Source organism: Thermobia domestica, chromosome 16 (assembly GCF_964235325.1).
Source record: "Thermobia domestica chromosome 16, izTheDome1.hap1.1, whole genome shotgun sequence".
In the NCBI taxonomy this organism is placed as follows: Eukaryota; Metazoa; Arthropoda; class Insecta; order Zygentoma; family Lepismatidae; genus Thermobia; species Thermobia domestica.
Window position 1 is genome coordinate 113,400,443 of NC_137469.1, and position 20,203 is coordinate 113,420,645.

Consider the following 20,203-nt stretch of genomic DNA (forward strand, 5'->3'; position numbering starts at 1 on the left):
TGTTATGAAGTTTCCCCCATTCCCACTTCTCTTGGGTCTGAATATTCGTCTCAGGATCTTGTTCTCAAATACTTTCAGTCTACGTTCTTCCCTCATAGTAAGCGACCATGTTTCACAACCATACAGAAGCAGGATGTCTACCAGTCAGGGAAAGTCAGGGAATTTGCAGGGTCAGGGAAAATGTCAGGGAATTTCATTGTGTATCAGGAAAAAATCTTTCTCTGGCTGTGAGGGGTGAAGAAATGCCACTAAAATAGTCATAAATTACAGGTAAATGAATTGGTTCGTTTGTACGTCTGTAGAATATTGTATAAGCATATAAACAATGGTGAAAACTTACAGTTCACTTTAAATATAAGTTGGGGGCGCGGTGGCTCACTGGTAGAGCGTTCACCTCTGGTGCTTGGGTTCCCTGGTTCGGTCCCAGCTTGCACCGTGTGAACTTTGTGGTGGACAAACACCGTGGTCGTGGGTTTTCTCGGGGTTCTCCCGTTTCCTCCCGCTTTCTTCATTTCATTCATTACTCATCATCACCGTCTCCTTTAGCCTAACTGGCATAATCGTAGGACGTACAACTGAAAGATTTCATTTTCATGATTTAAATATAAGTTACTTTTCATGAGTTACTAAGAAAAAAAGAATGACAGAGTCAGGGAAAATTATAATTTTGTCAGGGAAACTCAGGGAATTTGATTATGCTTCCTTCTAGACACCCTGAGAACAACAAGCATATATATTTTAATCTTCAACTTCCTGGACAGAATTCGTGACGACAAGAGATTTTGAACTGAATAATAACACGAATTCTCTGCTTTTAGTCGACATTTAATTTCTTTGTAGATATCGTTTTCGTCTGTTTCAAATATTGATCCTAGATATTTGAAAGAATCCACTTTATCAAAAGTATTATTCGATATTTTAACGCATCCAAAATTTGCCGTATTACGATCCCGAGGAACTTCGTTCTATGTATTTAGTACATAAATTTCGTCTAAAGTTTTATTTATTTATTTATTGTTTCGGAAAGGGGATCGGGCCCCTCTAAATACGCCCCTATTATCTGGAAACAAACAAATAGACGTGGACATAAAAGAATTTTTGTCTTAAATGTCGATGGTGATTTCTCCGTTGGAATAGTTAACGATTTAAAAACCCTATGTAACGAAGAGAAGAAAGCAGGATTCTCCCGTTACCCGTTCAAAACGGGATTTTCCCTAATCATCCTCTGCATGATACTCGTTTTCATACTGTGTTGTACATACATTGGAGTCTCATTGTATTATGAATATTATCTTCCATAATCGAAATAACAGAACAGAAACGGGATTTTACTTATTTTCACTTTAAATTAATTTATTTCGAAATTTGATTTAAATCAACGATTTTTATTAAAAAAATCAAGTGATTTAAATCTTGATTAAAATCGTGATTTAAATCAGACTGATTTAAATCAATTCACCCTGGATAGTACTGTGTTGGTGTCTGAAGTGTTTTCTAGCTGACTGAAAACGTCTAATTTTTTTCGGCCGTGGGTAACTAGCTCAGTGGTACCAGATGATCCGCAGCCTGGCCCTTCTGGCCAAAGGAGGATCTGTACTTGGAAATGTAGCAAAACTGAAGAAATAAAATGTTTACAGTGCGCAATGTACAGAAGTTTATGCGTGGGAGTTGTTCGAACCGGTCGAGGTTTACCCAGCAAAAATGTTACCAAAATCAGACGTTACGCGGACTGGACTCACCGCAACAAAAAATACTTTACAAATTCCAGATTTAAATATTTATCGAACGCGAACAAAGCAACACGTGGACACAAAGCTGTTACCATTCGGCAAAATGGATGATTTTACTCGCGATTTGATAAACGTACAGTATATGAGTGCTTTAAGAAAGGAGTGTCACCTGCTGCAAAAACGCGGTCTCAAATTATGTGCGAGAAGACATCCGAAACGAACTACGAATTTTTTTATTCCATCAGAACATTACGTCGTCTATTGAATAGTACGAAGTTTTCGTATAAATCAGAGTCAAGAAAAAGTGCAAAATCTGAGTCTCATGAAGTTATTGTCTGGAGATTCCGTTATCTGGATGAAATTAAAGCTTATTCATGAGGAAAGTGAGTAAAAACAGTAGCGAAACACGAACAGCAGAGCCTTTGCTTATCAATCTGAGGAACAGTTTTCTATAGAAATGCAAATAGTTGTTTCCAAAGCTGAAAAATCATATATCTAAATATCAAAGACTGAGAAGAAAACTTATGACACTTATTATAAGATAATTTCTTATTATATCTTCAGTTTCTATATAATTAATTTATAGCTCTCAATCTTATATTATGAAAGTTACTTTCTTTCTTTTTATACTTTGTTTCTATACAGACTAATATGCAATACTAAAAATTTGAATGGAATTTGATGACATTAACATTTCTTCTAAATACAGACTTTAATTTTTTTTAAGAAAAATTAATAAAAACTGCAGAAGAAAGAAAGAAGAAAAGTAACATACCTACAATAGCCATTAACGATTTTCCCACACACAACTTTCGACAACTTTTGCCAGTCCTTTGGACTTCCACTCACTGGGGTTCCCAATAAAATTGCATCTTGAACAATACCTTCACAATTTTTCCTTTGAGATAATTCCTGTAAATAATATTGAATGTAATAATTAAGAAAATAGTGATAACATTCATTGACTGAATTTTATTGCCTCTTTTTAATACCAAGTGTATATGAGACGGGATTTACGGTGTAAAGCGGGACGGGACATTCAAATTTTTATTTGAGACCCACTCATCAACAAATATCTACCATGAAAATACAAGAGAATTTAATACCGGTATGTAACAAGTAATAGTGTCACATGTACATCAAGCGAAGGAGTTATATTTGTATTGCGTCATATTTTCTCAATTAATAATGAAACCGGAAGTGGTAGTAGATTTCTACTACTTAAGAGCAGGGTTGGCTGGCTTAAACCAAGGTGGTTTAAATCATAGTTTAAACCAGCTGTTTAAAAAAAAAAAAACAATTGGTTTAAACCAAAAAAAAAAAAAAAAAAAGAACGAAAAATGAAAAATGCTTTAAATCGTGTGAACTTCATGGTGACGTCTCCACATATCAAACAATCTGCATTACGTTTATCTACTTTTCACCTTTTAATCAAGAGGTCTGTGTTCAATTCTCGGTCGAACCACAACCCATCTTTCAAGTGTAAACCAAGTAGTGATTCGAGGTATCCCTTTAAGCGAAAGTCTTCTCCGTGACAACCTTGGTATTTCATAAGGATGTTAAGCCTAAACATACGAAACGAAACCAGATTATATATTTCTGCTTGCCTGAATGCCTGTTGTTTTATAAAGAAGCCAAGATTGCTTAAATATATTGATAGAAATTGGTAAAATGTATCAACTGCCTACGTAGCTTCCAACATCAGCTTGGATTCGACTTTGTTTTAATTTTATTGAAACTAAATACATGGAAGTGCGTCGGGACCGTAATACGGCAAATTGTGGAGGCGTTAAAATATTAAATAATACTTTTGATAAAGTGGATACTTTCAAATATTTAGGATCAATATTAACAGACGAAAATCATATTCACGAAGAAATTAAATGTCGACTAAAAGCAGGGAATTCGTGTTACTATTCGGTTCAAAATCTCTTGTCGTCGCGAATTCTGTCGAGGAATTTGAAGCTTAAAATATATAAAACGTTAATCATGCCTGTTGTTCTGTATGGTTGCGAAACATGGTCGCTCACTCTGAGGGAAGAACATAGACTGAAAGTATTTGAGAACAGGATCCTGAGAAGAATATTCGGACCCAAGAGGAACGAGAATGGGGAATGGCGGAAGCTTCATAACGAGGAACTACATAGTTTATACGGTTTACCCAACATTGTTAGGGTCGTCAAGTCTAGGAGGCTTAGGTGGGCAGGTCATGTAGCTAGAATGGAAGAAAGTAGAAACGCTTTCAAAGTCTTGACTGGTAGACCCATCGGAAAACGACCATTAGGAAGACCTAGGCGCAGATGGGAGGATAATATTAAGATGGATCTCGCAGAGATAGGAATACAAAGTAGAAACTGGATCCAATTAGCTAAGGATAGAAGTCAGTGGAGAGCTTTTGTGAACGCGGCACTGAACCTCCGGGCTCCATAGGCCATAGAGTTAGTTAGTTAGTTAGATATCTACATACCAAATTTGTAATTTAATACCTCAGTTTTAGCGTAGTGATTATGATACGTTGACCTTAAAATTTTACATACAAATACATTTAAAGTAATAACAGGATTTTCCCAATGGCTAAGGCGGGAGTTTCCCGATTTATATATAATTCAGTATTATGTTTTTACTTGTGTAACTGTTTATCATTTTGTCCTTCTGAAATGACTCTTGACAATGATATTAACAACTAGGCCTATGTAAAGATCAGTACAACGTATTTTTATAAGGAGTCCTTTGTGAGTGAGTCGGCAAATGCATTTGTGACTAATTAGTCCCGGTTTCGTGTCGAAATGGACAATTTCTCTTGAATGTAAGCCGAGAAACGGTTTGGATTCTGCTTTAAGCTTATGTGACCCCTTCCAGCATAACCTTGTTGTTGCATAATAACACCAAGGCGAAACAAACTAATTTCTGTCCATATCTAATATAAATACATAGAGTAAATTATTTAAACAAAAAAAAAAAAAAAAAAAAAAAACTGGTTTAAACAAAAAACCGAGTTTAAACCGCAAAAAAACGGGTTTTTTGGTTTTTTCAATAAAAAACATGGTTTTTGCCAACCCTGCTTAAGAGTTTTAGGAGAGAAAGATTAGAGTAGGGACGGACTATATTCTTGGGACGCTTAATTGACTGCAGGAAATCCGCTTTTACTCCATAGTAACCAACGTTAAAACCGGAAGTGGCAGAAATCAGCCACTTCCGGTTTGGACAGAGGGTTAAGAGAGAAGATAGAACCTATTCTTCAAACGTTACACGATCCCAAAAAAAAAGGTTTTCGCTATTTCCTACCGTTTTCGGTCTTTGTAGATCAGTATTGAAAAACAAAAAAATGAAATGAAATCTTTGAGTTTTACGTCCCATGGTTATGTCGGCTAGGCTAAAGGAGACGGTGATTATGAGAAATGAATGAAGTGGTGGAATGAAGAAAGTGGAAGGAAACGGGAGAACTCCGAAGAAACCCAGGCACACGGTGTTTGTCCACCACAAAGTTCACTTGGCGGGAGCTGGGATTGAACCCGGGACCCCTTGCACCAGAGGTGAACGCTCTACCACTGAGCCACCGCGGTCCCCTTATTGAAAAACAAAAAGTTGTAGTGGATTTATATCACTTCCTGTTTTAGCAGAGAGTTAAATATGGATATAGAATGCATTCTTAGGACGCTTAATCGATTCCAAGAAATTACTTCTCGCTATCTATTACCGTTTTATCACTGGTGATTGACGTTAAAACCGGAAATGGTTCATTTTTATCTCTTCCGGTTTCAATATCACCTCCATCAACGAACTCAATTGTTAACTTTTGATCCTGTACATCCTGGACAAAATTAATGGTGATCCATCAAGTAGTTCCTGAGATTATACAAAGTAATGTATAAAGGTAGTCTGGTAAGTTATTTTCTTTAATGAAAGGAAATTCCGTATGAAACAGATCCAAACTTTGGAGCTTAACGGTATTTTAAGTTCTCAGAACTAAAGAAACTAGTCATAACATAATTCGATCAAAAGCAACTTTTATAATAGTTTGAAAAAGTGCTTAATAAATAATACAATATTCTTTTTCTGGTGTGATTTTAAGCAAAACTCTTACACAATTTGAAACGTGCCTCTTATGGCTAGTAATGACGACAGGCTATGATAGAGCATGCATTCAAGGATTATATTTGAAAATTATTTTAAAGATGTAGGTAACAAGAATTATGTTGTAAATATAGTGTGTAGAGCTATTTTCAAAATTTAATAGATACATAGACGGTGACTAATTAAAACTAAGAAGAAGAAAAAAGTAATCTCAAAATGCTGTAGGATCGAATAATACACTAGCTACACGGAGAATGATGGAAAGACAGCAATCTACAATATTTTAGCTCCACTTGCGTGTTTTTAAATCACTGGAAAGAGTCGTATATTGAATTAAATTTCCACAACCCGGATGGGACAGGCGTCGCTTGGGGAGTCTAAAAGCACAAAATCCATTCGGCTGGCATCTTGACTCTTGAGAGGGATGTCAGAGAAGGGAATTGTCGCAATTCCAGTTTCCTGTTCCATACAGTGATAGAATTTCAATGATGTTATCGCGTGTGGCTGGATGCCTTGTCTTGGTACAGTTCAAATTGATGTTCTGTCCGTACAATGCTGAGATTTCATGCCGGTACATTTCAGTTAGGACATGAATCTGGTAATACGCAGCACTGATTTTGACGTCTTGTTCCACCTGTCGGAGACGCAGTTTGCCCCTGTACGAGAAACCGGCCACAGTCATGGACCCATTTGGGGAAACCCTGCGCACTGACAGATTAACGTGCTTGAGACTTTGGCATTAACAGGTCTGTATTTTATGGCACGAACTTTATCACTGTTTTTGAGGTAAATCCACGCAAACAACCTTTCACCGATCACCCGCAAGATGACGTTCATACAACTTCCTACCGTTCCTCTTTTGCTCAGCCATATAACAACGTTTCAGGACACTGCTCTTGTGACCGACCGTGAGGCGTAAATCCCTGTGAATGGCATGGTTGATTGTTGCCTGCGATGTGTGAGGGTTTTCGGAGGTCTCCATACGCCGAACCACACGCAATAGCGGGAGGCTGGTTTCTAGCTGTTCCCGTCGGTGTAGTGGGCCTAGAACTCTGTGCCGCATATTTCTGAATAATACGATTCACAGTAGCAAGACCTACACGCAAATTAAGTACTTCACACATCTTTACGATGCGCGATGCCGCGAACTTAGGGTCGGAAAGGGCTACAACGAATCCCTCTCAGAATCTATTTACTTTCGTCGGCATCAGTCTACGCCCGACCACACTGTTCTACTGCTGACTAACGAGATACTAAAATCTTTATGTTTAACGTCCCACGATTATGGCTAAAGGAGACGATGATAATGAGAAATGAGTGAAATGGTGGAATGAAGAGAGTGGGAGGAAACGGGAAAACCCCGAGAAAACCCACGAGCACGGTGTTTGTCTACCACAAAGTCCACACGGCGCGAGCTGGGATCGAACCAGGGACCCCAAGCACCGGAGGTGAACGCTCTACCACTGAGCCACCGCGCCCCCTCTAACGAGATACTGTTGCTTGCTTCGTGGCAATCTCACGGCGATGGGTTGTGCATGCGCGGTACAGTTTTACATTGGTTTCGGCTCAATATAAATGAATCAAACTCCGTCAATTGAGAGTAAATAATACCTCATTCTAAGATACACAATTACTGTACTTTATTAGACGTCTGGTACATTAACATGTATAATACATCTACCTTAGGTAAAGTACCAAGAAATTATCGCACAAAGAATTTTCAACGAAATTAACACTGTAAAATATTATTTTAATTGTAACTTCACATGTTTTGACAAATAAAACATCAGTAAGTCTATACGTATTTTGTTATTAAGAGCTCAAATTGTAAAATGTAATTAATTCGAGACTATGAAAATAAGGAAGCAATATATATTGAATACAATATATTAAATGTCCTGAATATACAAAAATAATCTTAATTTGAAACAGTGTTGTACCTGGCTACTGCTTTATATTATTATTATTATTATTATTATTATTATTATTATTATTATTATTATTATTATTATTTAAATAAGCAGCGATAGTATTTCTAATCAACAACCTTAATGAAGAATATTTGTCAAGTTTTACATTCTCAAAGCGAAAATAAAACTTTTATTCATATCTATTATATATATATGCAAATTAGACACAATCGCTCTTCGATACTCACCCGTAAACAATAGTATATAACTCGAGCTCCTAAACTAAAACCAATTAGTGTAACTGGTCGCCGACCCTGTTGCCTCGAAATAAGGACATCAGCTAGTTGTTTTCCTACTTCAGCTGACCGTCTACAGCAGACGCCCCAAGGGTTGTCTATTACGGAAGCCAACGTAACCAAAGATGCTGGCCATGCAATTGCTGTAATTATACCTGAAAAGAAAAATTGACAATAAAATGTTTACTCCTGTTTTTATGTCAATTTGTAAATAATAAAGATAAAGATTGACTTTAACACAGACAAAATTTGCCTTATCTTGTTAAGATCAACACTACTTACCTTAGTACTCCGGTAATCGTAAAAGGATCATCATATTCCTAGTATGTTTTCAACAACCAATCTTGTTGCCTTCAAGAGATGGACAGTAATGAAGAACTTCAGCTTCATATTGTTACTCTGTGAAGATTATTAAAATCTAAGAGTGTCAACTCAGAATCCCTGGTTGTCGGTTCTCATTTTACCTAATCTTAGACTCGTTTCTCACAGAATATTATGAGTCACAGACAAAATGAACTGACAAGAATATAAAACTGACAACTGAACCACAAAAAGGTTTTAGTATCATTAGGTGTTCTTATAGCATGTATGAAAGCTATGTTTGAGGTACGAAGCAAGGAATCTAAGACTGTCAAAAAGGTTTAATATGAAAAGGCATTTGCGTTGTGTTCTTCTGTCGCTTGAAGTCAACCTCCAAGGCTCCGCCTCTCCTCGATTTGTGTAGGTATAAACGAAAGGCAAGTTTAGAAAGAAGTGTACACTTGAAGTATAGTGTAGCTGAGTAGGTTTGTTTCACTCTGTTTCAGTTCCTTTCTTCTTCTTTAACTCATTGAAAAGTTGCAACAACTCATACCAATCTACCTATTTACAAATTGCCTATATACAAGTCTGAAACCTACACAATTTAAAGACACAGATGTTTGTGTTTTTGAATGAAGTTGCTGAAGAAATAAAATATGCATGAGGCAAAAGTCAGTAGATACTCTTTTGTTTTGAATAATAAAAACAAATGTTTAACAGTTCATGGGATGCAAATCAAGCTCATGTTTGTGAATAATGAGTACAAAGCTGTACCTTCTTCACTACGACATTTTGAATGTTGAATACTTAGGAAGAGGATCATTGTTATATCAACAGCTAAACAACAACAAATGAAAAACAACATGAAAACTCACAGGAAAGTAAATTATATATTTACAGACTTTATAATTTGCTTTCTCTTCTAATCTCTTTTCATTTTCATTTGCTTTGCAAATACTTAATACTCGTACTATTCCAAAGAATTTCTTTTATCTTTTGAGACAAAAATGTGTATGTATTAAAGTTGGCATGGCAAAATACTTGTTCTTAGATATGAATAGTCTTACCTTGTATCATGAGGTAATTTTATTTTATCAAACAGTTTCAGTGTGCGCTGACATATTCTTGATTACTTCTAAATTTTGCTACACTGCAAAGTGCTTACAGTTTTGAAAAGAGATTGTTTACTTTATCTCTCAGGAACGTTCAACAAAAACCCTCGTATATGAGTCCAGTTTAGCAACACTTTAAAGTAATCGAGAAAGGTGTCAGCGCATACCGAAACCATTTGATTAAAATACAATTACTTCGTGATACATAGCAAGACTGCTCATACTTTGAGATTTCATATGTATCCTATAGCATCCATCAACAGCTAGTTGTTCTCAGACTTATATTGGCATGATAAAAGAGAAATATACTACCTGAATCAAAGAACATGAAAAAGATATGAAATTTGACAATTCATTTGTCTTTGGATTACCTGAACATTTGAGACTGTGAACGCATCACATATCGTCTACTACAGTAATGAAAATACATATATTTTAATAACAGACGGTTGGAACATTCTTCATTAAAGCACAAAATCCAAAGGTTAATAAGATTTAGTTATTTTGAGTAAAAATTGGATACAAATCATTGTTATATACAAACACTTTTGGTTGCAAGATTCAACAGAACTCCTTCGAATATCAAGAGGAAATGTATTTGCAAAATAAATAAAAGGTGAAAAGAAATTGGAAGAGAACTAGATGTTAAAGTTCGAAGGAAAAAAAAAAACGTGCAACGTAAAAATTTATTTTTTGGTTATTGTTACAGTTTTATCTTTACATACGCTATATGTTTAGTTCATATGTTAAAAAATTTTTTATCTTCTTTTCTAACGAGTCTTTTCTTTTCATAGGGGACGCGATGGCTCAGAGGAAGAGCGCTTATCTCTGGTGCGTGGGGTCCCTAGTTCGATCCGGGGAAAGTACAGTGCGGACGGAAAGTATTGACACCTAAAGCTTAGTGTCAATATCTTTCGCGTTTTTACACACCATCCGCGTACTTCCTTAATGACACCACGTAAAATACTCGCTGGCAGGAAACACCCGCCTGTTGTGTTATTTGCTGTAGAGTAAAAAGTTTTAATTTGCTCTGGTGGGTCGACAGGATTACTTGGAGTGTGCACGTGCTCTTGGAATTTCATGCAATTTTGATGCTGCTCTATGTGTGTTGCGATACCATTTCTTTGTGACAAGATGCCTTAGTGCGTTCTGATGCCTAATGAAACTGAGGCGGTGATTGCCCTGTTTACAGCTGGTAAAAAATCAGAGATTTCTTTAGGCAAAGGGTCTCAAGCTGAGAACAGTACAGCATTTGGTAAAACGTTTTAGGGAGGAAAGAGAAGTGAAAATGCCCCGTCCAAAACCAAAGTCTGGTAGGTCTAGGAAAGTGTCTCAAAGAACGCTAAAGATCATGAAAAGGTAGCTGCAAAAGCAACCTTCTTTAACAGCTAGGGAATTAAAAGAAAACAATCCTGCATTGCTTGGTATGTGTCCCTAAGGATGGTGTAGGAGAAATTTCATGACAACTTAGGGCTACGTTATAGAGCTCTCGGAAACACCTTTTTACAAAGGATCATCGTAAGAAAAGACTGGCTTTCTGTAAATAAAAAAAGTTTGAACTGTTAATGACTGGGGAAAAAAAAGTATTGTGGACTGATGAAGCCACGTTTTTCGTTAGTGCCACTAGCTGCCAGCGAATATACTGTCTTCCTTCTGACGATTTCACCCTTCCTCAGCACACATGTCCATCTGTAAAACATCCTGCCACTATCATGGACTTGGGTTCCTTTAGTTATGTTTGTGTAGGCGAGTTAGTTATTCTCTCTCTAGAAACCAGACTATGAATCAGTTTCTCTATTTTGAGCTATTAAACGATGTATTGGAATCGTCCTTTGCAATAAATAAATAAATAACTAAATAAATAAATAAATAAATAAAAATGGAGCGTCTTTTTTATGCAATATAAGCTCCTTGTCATACAGCCAGAAGTGTGGTATCTTGGCTTAAATATGTTTGTGTCTCATTTTTTGAAGATTGGCCAGGGTATAGTCCAGTCTTAAACATCATAGAGAACCTATGGTCTATCATGAAGAGACGTTTACAGGGTATGGACATCTCTACATTGCCTCTGCTGGAAGCTGCCATCAGAGAGGTTCAAGACAATTAGCCACTTGTTAGCCTCCAAACTCTCGTATTGAGTGTTCCAGAGCTACGGAAAGCATGCAAGAAGACGAAAGCAAGTCCAACAAAATACTGACTATTCCATAAGTATTCTAACTTTCATTTTGTAATGTGTTCGGTGTCTTTTTATTTGTGGTACTAGCTTTCACTTGCATCGCGTCAATACTTTCCGCGCGAACTGTAAGTCTGTGGTGGACAACATCGTGTCTGCGGCTTTTCTCGGGGTACTCCCGTTTCCTCCTACATTATCATATCATCACTTCTTCCATCATCATTCATCTGCGGTAATCATTCATCTCCCTTAACCTAAAGGGCATAATCGTCGGACATCAAACTCAAAAATTTCATTTACATTTTTATTTCTTTTTTCTTACTAATACACCAGTGATTATATGTGTAGTTTGACTGATCTGGTGATTTACGATTAACTGTTTTGTTATTGAGGAACATGAAGTATTCTTTATATTATACTTCTTATTTAGTAATATTCCTAGTTTGTTCATGAAAAGATTTTAGTTAAAATAATACCACGCAGATGGCTTCCAAGTATGCGTTATTTATATCAGTAAAACTAAACTTATCATGAATACTGTAACTTGGCTGTCGTTGCTTACCTGATAAAATTGTGTATTTGAGTGCTTCCTGAGCAGCCATTGAAACTGCAAAACTTAAGAGGTAATCGATAGCTTGTCCTAATTCCAGCAGATACTGGGATTCATATCTTAAACAATATTGTTCACGGGAACTCAACAATGTCTTCCATGGTCTTCGGAAATTATCCTCCCTTTCATCTGTAAGCCAACCAGAAACTGCAATTGCTATGTGCAACTGAGATCCTTCAGTCAGGAAGTCAAAGGCGAACTCTTCTATTTCGCCAACACGCTTTTGCATCTTAAACCCTGAAAAAAACAAGCATAAAAATAGTGACATTGACAAACATTGTATTCCTCGATTAAAAATTCACCATAAGCGATAATTATTAAGAATGTCAAGACTCCTTAAAACCTTTCATGAACAAAGATGAATATTTTCCTTAAAATGTGAGAGCAATCGTACATGCTCCCACTTGACAAGCTCAGAGCACCTTCACTAGGTTTTACTACAGTCGGTATTGTTAATCCATTAAGGTGGTAATTTGCAAGTGGGAAAGGGTTAAATACAAAGTATTTCAAAAAGAATCAGCCGATCTCACACGGCTGTATCTTTTACAAGACTAAAGATAGAGCTTAGCGGCAAAAAATTTGTTTCAAAACTTATATACAGTTTCCGTTGGTGCCAGTTGCAGGTTGTCGGTCCACGTGATTGCTGCTAGGAGTTTCCCTACTTAGTTTTCTCGCTCGTCCAGTATACGTCAAGATGGCGACAACACAGTAACAGAGAGTTTTGTTTTCTCAGTTTTAACAACCCTAAGTCTGTTATAACTGTGCAACGTTCGCCTGATCTTACTGTAAATGATTTTTTGTGGTGTTTGTGAGATTCCGCCTACGTTCTTTTCTTCCAACAACTGGGGGCTGCGACGCCGAAAAGCAACAGCACTGGCTGCAGTAACATTATATACATGGTGGCACAAGCATGAAATTCTCTCATTGATTATCGTCTAGATTAGTGGTTCCCACCTTGGGGGGCGCACGCTACTGACAGAAATAAAATTCCTAATTACAAATATTATGTATCTTATAAAGAAAGAGACTTCGAATGGAACAAACACAAAAACTAACGAGTAATAATATGATTTCATTAACACCAAAGCTGCTAAATAACAATAATAATAATAATAATAATAATAATAATAATAATAATAATAATAATAATAATAATAATAATAATACACTATAATGCCCGGATCCCATTAACTAAATGGTAAATTGTTCATCTCTGATACATGAGGTCTCTAGCTCGATTCCAGCTCGTGCCAAATTACTTTTGTGATGGACAAACACCCTGTGTGTGGGTTTTCTCGGGATTTTTCCATTTTCTCCTACTTTTCCTCGTTCCACCATTTCGTTGTCATCATTTCCGTCTTCCTCAGCCTTGGCGCATAATTAACGGACGTAAACCTAGAATTTTCATTTCACTGGTGAGATTATTATTATTATTCAAGATTTAACAATTCAGTGGTACATCTGAAATGGTAAACTGGGTCAAACCAGCGAGAGGTAAGGAGGGGTAGTGTAGGGGTGTTCGATAAGGCTGAGGACCTATCAAACATCGGGAGTGAAAATTTATGGAGTTGTCATCGGTTACTCGAAACCGCTCGAGTATTTGAAGTTATCGAAATTTCGGGTATTATCGAACTTTCGGGTATTATCGAAATTTCGGGTATTATCGAAGTTTCGGGTATTATCGACATTTCCAGTATTATCGAAGTTTTGGGTATTATCGAAGTTTCGGGTATTATCGACATTTCCAGTATTATCGAAGTTACGGGTATTATCGACATTTCAGGTATTATCGAAGTTTCGGGTATTATCAAAAGTACCGGGTATTATCGGTTCCTTCACCTCTCCAATGATTCCTTCTTGCAGCCAAACTAGTCAAACAACTTTTTTTCATCTGATAAGTTATTGCAAAGTAGGGATGGCCAGATCCGGATATCCGGACAATGGATCCGGATCCGAAATTTCGGATCTTTGATCCGGACCCGAAAAACCGGATCTTGGATCCGGATTCGAAACTCCGTGTCAGGAAATTTGGGTGTTCCGAATCAGCAAAATTTTCGAAATTATTGACAAAGTGATTTTCATTCCTATGCTTAAAATAAGATTTTAAGAGACTTTTGGTATCTTATCGTGTGACAGCCTTGCGTTCTCTTCATTCTGTTGATATTTGGTTTTCGTGCCTTAATATGTCACAATTACTCCAAATTTGATTGAGTAAAACTGTCGATTTTGGTGAGAGCAATCTCATTGTCAGATTCGATTCTAGTGGAAATACTTGACCGAAAAGGTAGTAAATCTTTTTTAAAGCGGTCGTCCTGATGGAAATTTGTCCTTTGTTTTCTGTAACACTAGTCAAATGCTGGGATGAAACCTTAGTCTCAAGCCCAAGCTTCTTCATTAGGCTCAGGCTGCTTACTTTTCTAATTCTTTCTGAGTTATTGTGGTCACTGAATGAGGCCATTTCCTAGTCGTGATGGGCTAGGCCATTGCTAATAGAACAGCCCATAAAATGTAGATCAAATCAAATTATTTTAAGTGAGAAGTCCAAATACCAAATTCCATGTTTCTAACCCTTCCTTTTCTTGCTCTTGATGAGCTTTTTTTCTTTCTTTAAAAATGCGTTTCTCTGTGACCGTGCCACTCCAGTTAGAATTAAGAATTGTAGTAGAGATAAAGTTCTAAATTGCAATTAATGTATCAAAATTAATGTATTAATGTACTGTATGTGTATACAAAATACCATATGGAGCCTCGAGCAGTAACACGTACCTTTGTAATTAGTAATCCACTACTATTAACTCTGCATAGGTTGTATAAGGAGCTATATCATTCATGTCAACACATAGGCGGATCCAGGGGGAGGGCGAAAAGTCGTTCGCCCCTACCCAGTGCCACCATTAACAGTGTACTTTAGTAGTAATTTGTGGCAATTTCAAATCATCTAAGTAATTTTTCACTGCTAGCATCCCCAACCGCCCCCTAAGAATCCATCCGCCCCCTCCAGGAGTCCGTTCTGGATTCGCCCCTGCGCAAACATAATATACAACTCACTCAAGAGTACATTTTGGTGGCTTTTTAAAATTTTTATTTTAAAGTATTGTCATTTCTCGTGGGTACTTATGCAATTTTGTCCACAGGCATACATGCAATTTCCAGTCATTACGCAAATACATTTATATACTTAACAGACCTCGAGGTTTCGCCACTAGACCCCCGTTACTAGGGCCTCGCACCACAAAAGCCTCTAATCATAATCAATTTAAAAAGAAATGTCTAGGGATTTGCCCTTAGACCCTCTGATATCTCATTTGATCGGCCTATGACCTCGTACCTCGTAAACCTACAACCATACCGAATCTCAGTTCAAATATCAAGTTGTATGTAATAACATTGCGGTATCACGAGATATACCGAATTTCAGTGCGAGTACATGGGGGCTTCCCCCCCCCCAGCCCACACATTTGCTCGGTCTACGGCCTCGCACATCATACGCCTGCAAACATAACGAATTGTTAAGGGGGCGCGGTGGCTCAGTGATAGAGCGTTCACCTCCGGTGCTTGGGGGCCCTGGTTCGATCCCAGCTCGCGCCGTGTGGACTTTGTGCTGGACAAACACCGTGCTCGTGGGTTTTCTCGGGGTTTTCCCGTTTCCTCCCACTCTCTTCATTTCACCATTTCATTTATTTCTCATAATCACCGTCTCCTTTAGCCTAACCGGCATAAGCGTGGGACGTAAAACTCAAGGATTTCATTTCATAACGAATTTTTGTTCAAATAACAAGTTTCATTTCTCTAACATTCCAGGATTCCGAGATATAAAAGTCTTTTCTCCCCGCCCCTTTTCTTCCCTTCTAAGACATACATCAAAAAACGCTTAAGTACATACCTAATTATTTCAAATGTAAGGTCCAAATACCAAATTCTATGCTCCTAACCTTCAGATGTTCCCAGATATCGACATGTTATTATAATAATTACAATCCCCACCCTCTTTCCTTTCCATCTCTTTTCTTTTCCTTTTTACTAAAACGTCAAAAAACACTGAAACACATGTCAAATTATTTTCAATGAGAAATGCAAATACCAAATTCCAAGTCTCTAACCTTAAAGGATTGAACATATTAATACAATAATTGTAATCCCACTTAATTTTTTTTCTCGCCCTTTTTCTTTCCTTCTGGGCCACATATCAAAAAAACGTTACAATACGTATCTAATTATTTTAAGTGAGAAGTCCAAATACAAAATTCCATGTTTCTAACCCTTTAAGTTTTCGAAATATAGGCATATTATTATACTAATTGCAATAATTGCAATTACCACCCCTTCTTTTACTTTCTACATCTTCCCTGCCCCTTCTAATTTAAATATCAAAAAACACTTAAACAAGTATCAAATTATTTTCAATGAGAAACCCAAATACCAAATTTGAAGTATCTAACGTCAAGAATCATCAATATTTTCCACCCCATTTCCCCCTTCCTCGTCGAATTTCCCAAAGTCCTTCCTTAGTGGTATCCTACGTCACAAAGCCTATAAACTGTTCAAATTTCAAGTTTGTAGCTTAAGCGATTTGGCCTGTACGGTGATCTGTCACTCAGTCACTCAGGACTTTGCCCTTTTTATATAGAGAGATTTAAGATTTTATGAGAAAGCCATGGATTTTGTTCTAAGACCGCCAGTGTCTTAGAAATGTAATAGCTTTGCTATAAACTTTATGCAATCAACTGACTGATCTGCGTCTATATGTATTATGTAAAATACCGCTTATAATATTTATTTTGCTCGTAATAAAAAAAATAGAAATGATGACGAAAATTCAAAGACATCCATGATTTTAGCGTAATGCTGCAGGAGTTCAGATCATTGGATTAATCATACGAGCCGACTGTATAAGATAGACTACATTAATTTCCAATGTGGCACAAAGAAAATATGCAGCATTACTATTCAGTTTTTCAACGCTATAACTCATTCTGAAAATATTATCATAGGTCTCACAAACAATCGAATTTAAATCCTAACTCGATTAATATATAACAAAAGGCAGATCTATACAACTACTGACATTGAGATGAAAGTGGCATACTTGTAGTACGTTTAAAGATATACTAAAGACTAAATGATGGGGTGTGCGCAACAGTGGTCTAACCCCGAAAAATGTGAAAATGAGATTTTGATGTAATCTTTTGCCATTTAAATGGAATTGTCTTCCCACTGAGTTAGATAAAATTCACCTAGTAAATTTTATACATATGGATATTTTAGTTCTGGGTCTCAATCTGGTCTAAAATATTCAAAACAGTAGTCCGAATCTGAACTTGGAAATTTCGGGTGTGGTTCCAGGAACCGGATATCCGGATCCGGATCCAATATCCAAAACTTCGGATCCGGATCCAATATCCAAAACTTCGGATCCGGATCCAATATCCAAAACTTCGGATCCGGCCAATATCCAAAACTTCGGATCCGGATCCAAGATCCGAAATTCCGGACCCGGATCCAAGATCCGAAACTGAACTTCGAAATTTCGGGTGTGGATCCAGGAACCGGATATCTGGATCCGGATCTTATAGAGTCCGGATCCGGATCTTATAGGAAGCGGATATCCGAGATCCGGATCCGGATCTTATAGGAAGCGGATATCCGAGATCCGGATCCGTCTGGCCATCCCTATTGCAAAGTTATATTTGTCGAAATCATAGGTAAAATTATTTTTGTGCCTGCCCCGTTATTGGCGCAATCGGCAAAGTGACTATTAGTAGACTAACGTTGTCTTGGATTCCAATTCCATTCGGATGATGCATGTTTTCTCTTTCTCTCTTCTGACAGACTGCTTAAACCTTGTACAGATCTGTGGGGTAAAAACTTTTCCTTCACTTCATTGCTAAGGAGAGAAGTTTTAATATGAACACCCTGCATATATGTAATACATATTATATACAACTACGATAACCTCGAATGCATGGTTTCTTCCGAACACTCCGATAATCCCGAACTTTTCAAAATATTCAAGCGACTCGACAAATGCGATCATATTGATATATTTCTGTATTTGCTGCTTTCAAATAATTCGACTCTCGAACAGTTCGAGTGTCTCGAAGTTGTCTAATGTTTCTTACATTTCGAGTGCCTCAAACACCTCGAGAGTCCCGAACACCTCGAGAGTCCCGAACACTTCGGGAGTCTCGATCATTTCGAGAGTCTCAAACATTTCGGGAGTCCTGAAAGTTCGATAATTCGATAAAATTAAAATTCTTTATCGATGAAACGGTTTTGAAATTTTATCGAATTGTTATCGATTACTCGATTATCGGAACAGCCCTAGGGTAGTGTCGGGCTGGCCAAGTTGAGGGCCCTTGGCGCTGATCCTTCAGGTTTCCCACCCATATTATATATATAACTTAAGACATCAGTTGTAAAACTTGATAAGCGAAAAATCATATTTTCTGCATTGAATAAATATGTAGTGCAAAACAGATCGCAAAAACAAAAAGTTACAATAATACTAAGACCATCAAACGTAATCGTGAAGTTCCTTTAATTTTTTTTAACGAAGTTTTTTACCTGATGAGACAATCAAATTAATTACGTTTCCTCTGTTTACATTCTAGAATAAATCTTTTTGTGTAAACATAAATACTAAAAGAGACAAATGGTTTTGGCTTGTCGTACATCTGAGTCTAGTTTTAACAATTTTCAACTTAGAAAATGCCCTCTCACATCATGTGACTTGAGTGTCCTCTCACAAGAAAACTTAGGCTTACCCAACCTTTTTAGTACGAAGGCCCAAGAAAGCATTTGCGATCTCGAAAATTGGACGAAGGCCGACAGGTCCTGCGCCTCGTGATCCCTGCAGGGCCCCTCGGACCTCTGTCTCTTGGCGATCTCCAAGTAGCCAATGTGGCCAGTCCGGCACTGAGGAGGTGGACACATGAAGTATGTAGGATTCACGAAGTGGGCACCAAGTAAACAAGGTTAGGAACCACTGAACTAGGTATATATAGTGCGTTCGATGGAGGGTACATTGAACATTTGTGAAACCTAAATAAATATATTAGATTCCTAAAAATATTACTTTAAAACTTACTCCAAGTTTTTATATGCATGGCTGTATCAGATGTAGCCTTGTAAAATCGGATGATTCTTTTTGAAGCACGGTGTATCCTGCTTCTATACCTAACAATAATTATTTAGTAGTTGATAATATTAAATATAGCAACTTTAAATCTTGGGACTGAGAATTGTAAGAAGAAATCTCTTCGTAACTATATTAGGATCTTAGGGTTATATCTAAATAATACTTTAATCCAACACCAAATCAATAATTACGATATAAAAAATTATCGATGTATTCTGTAATCTGCCTTTTGAATAAACCATCTTAATTTGAGCGTACATAAATTTTACAGCTCAGTTATTATTGAATTTTCAGACAGCTTACAAAATTCTTCCAAAATACCGTGATTATAAACAACTACAAAAATACTTGTTTTATATACCTCCTATCTCGGTATGTTCACCTAGAAAACATTCAAGATAAAATTTATATCATTATTTAAATTCTCAACAGATACTTTATAACTTATATTGTTATAGGGATTGAGTTTTTATGCCTGATTCATAAAACAGTAATGTCTTCCTATCAGTTAATAATTGATTCTTACGATTTACTGAAGGCTCACAATCTCCCATTACTTCTAGTCTACGGTGGTTGATAACATTTTTTCGGAGAGGGATAACTGGTTGCACGATTGGGCGAAGCCAACTTCCAGTTACACAGGTTAAGAGGGAAGTCACTATCTGATTTTAAATGGTTGTAGTTCTGTGAATTTTTAATGGATTCTCATAATTGCTGTTTTATATTATTCAAAGTTCCCTGAGAAACCAGGAACATAATCGCAGTGACATCTAGCGTAAATGATCGAGTGACTAACGATGATGGTGGAGAAACTGCAGTTTGCGTTTTGAAAGAATTTCTCGGGAATATTCTTGACGTAA

General features: G+C 37.0%; 1 protein-coding gene across 3 annotated transcripts in view; it reads right to left on the reverse strand.

Annotated features, from left to right (window-relative positions):
• The window catches only part of LOC145673353 (transmembrane and coiled-coil domain-containing protein 4-like), a 77,117-nt gene that overhangs the window by 13,317 nt on the left and 43,597 nt on the right, over window positions 1–20,203 (reverse strand). For all 3 annotated transcript variants that reach the window (XM_081742986.1, XM_081742985.1, XM_081742987.1), the window contains exons 7-9: window positions 12,158–12,442; window positions 7,963–8,165; window positions 2,506–2,642 (exon numbers count right to left, since the gene is read on the reverse strand). In XM_081742986.1, coding sequence (XP_081599112.1) covers window positions 2,506–2,642; window positions 7,963–8,165; window positions 12,158–12,442 — 625 coding nt within the window. The remainder of the gene's footprint in view (window positions 1–2,505; window positions 2,643–7,962; window positions 8,166–12,157; window positions 12,443–20,203) is intronic.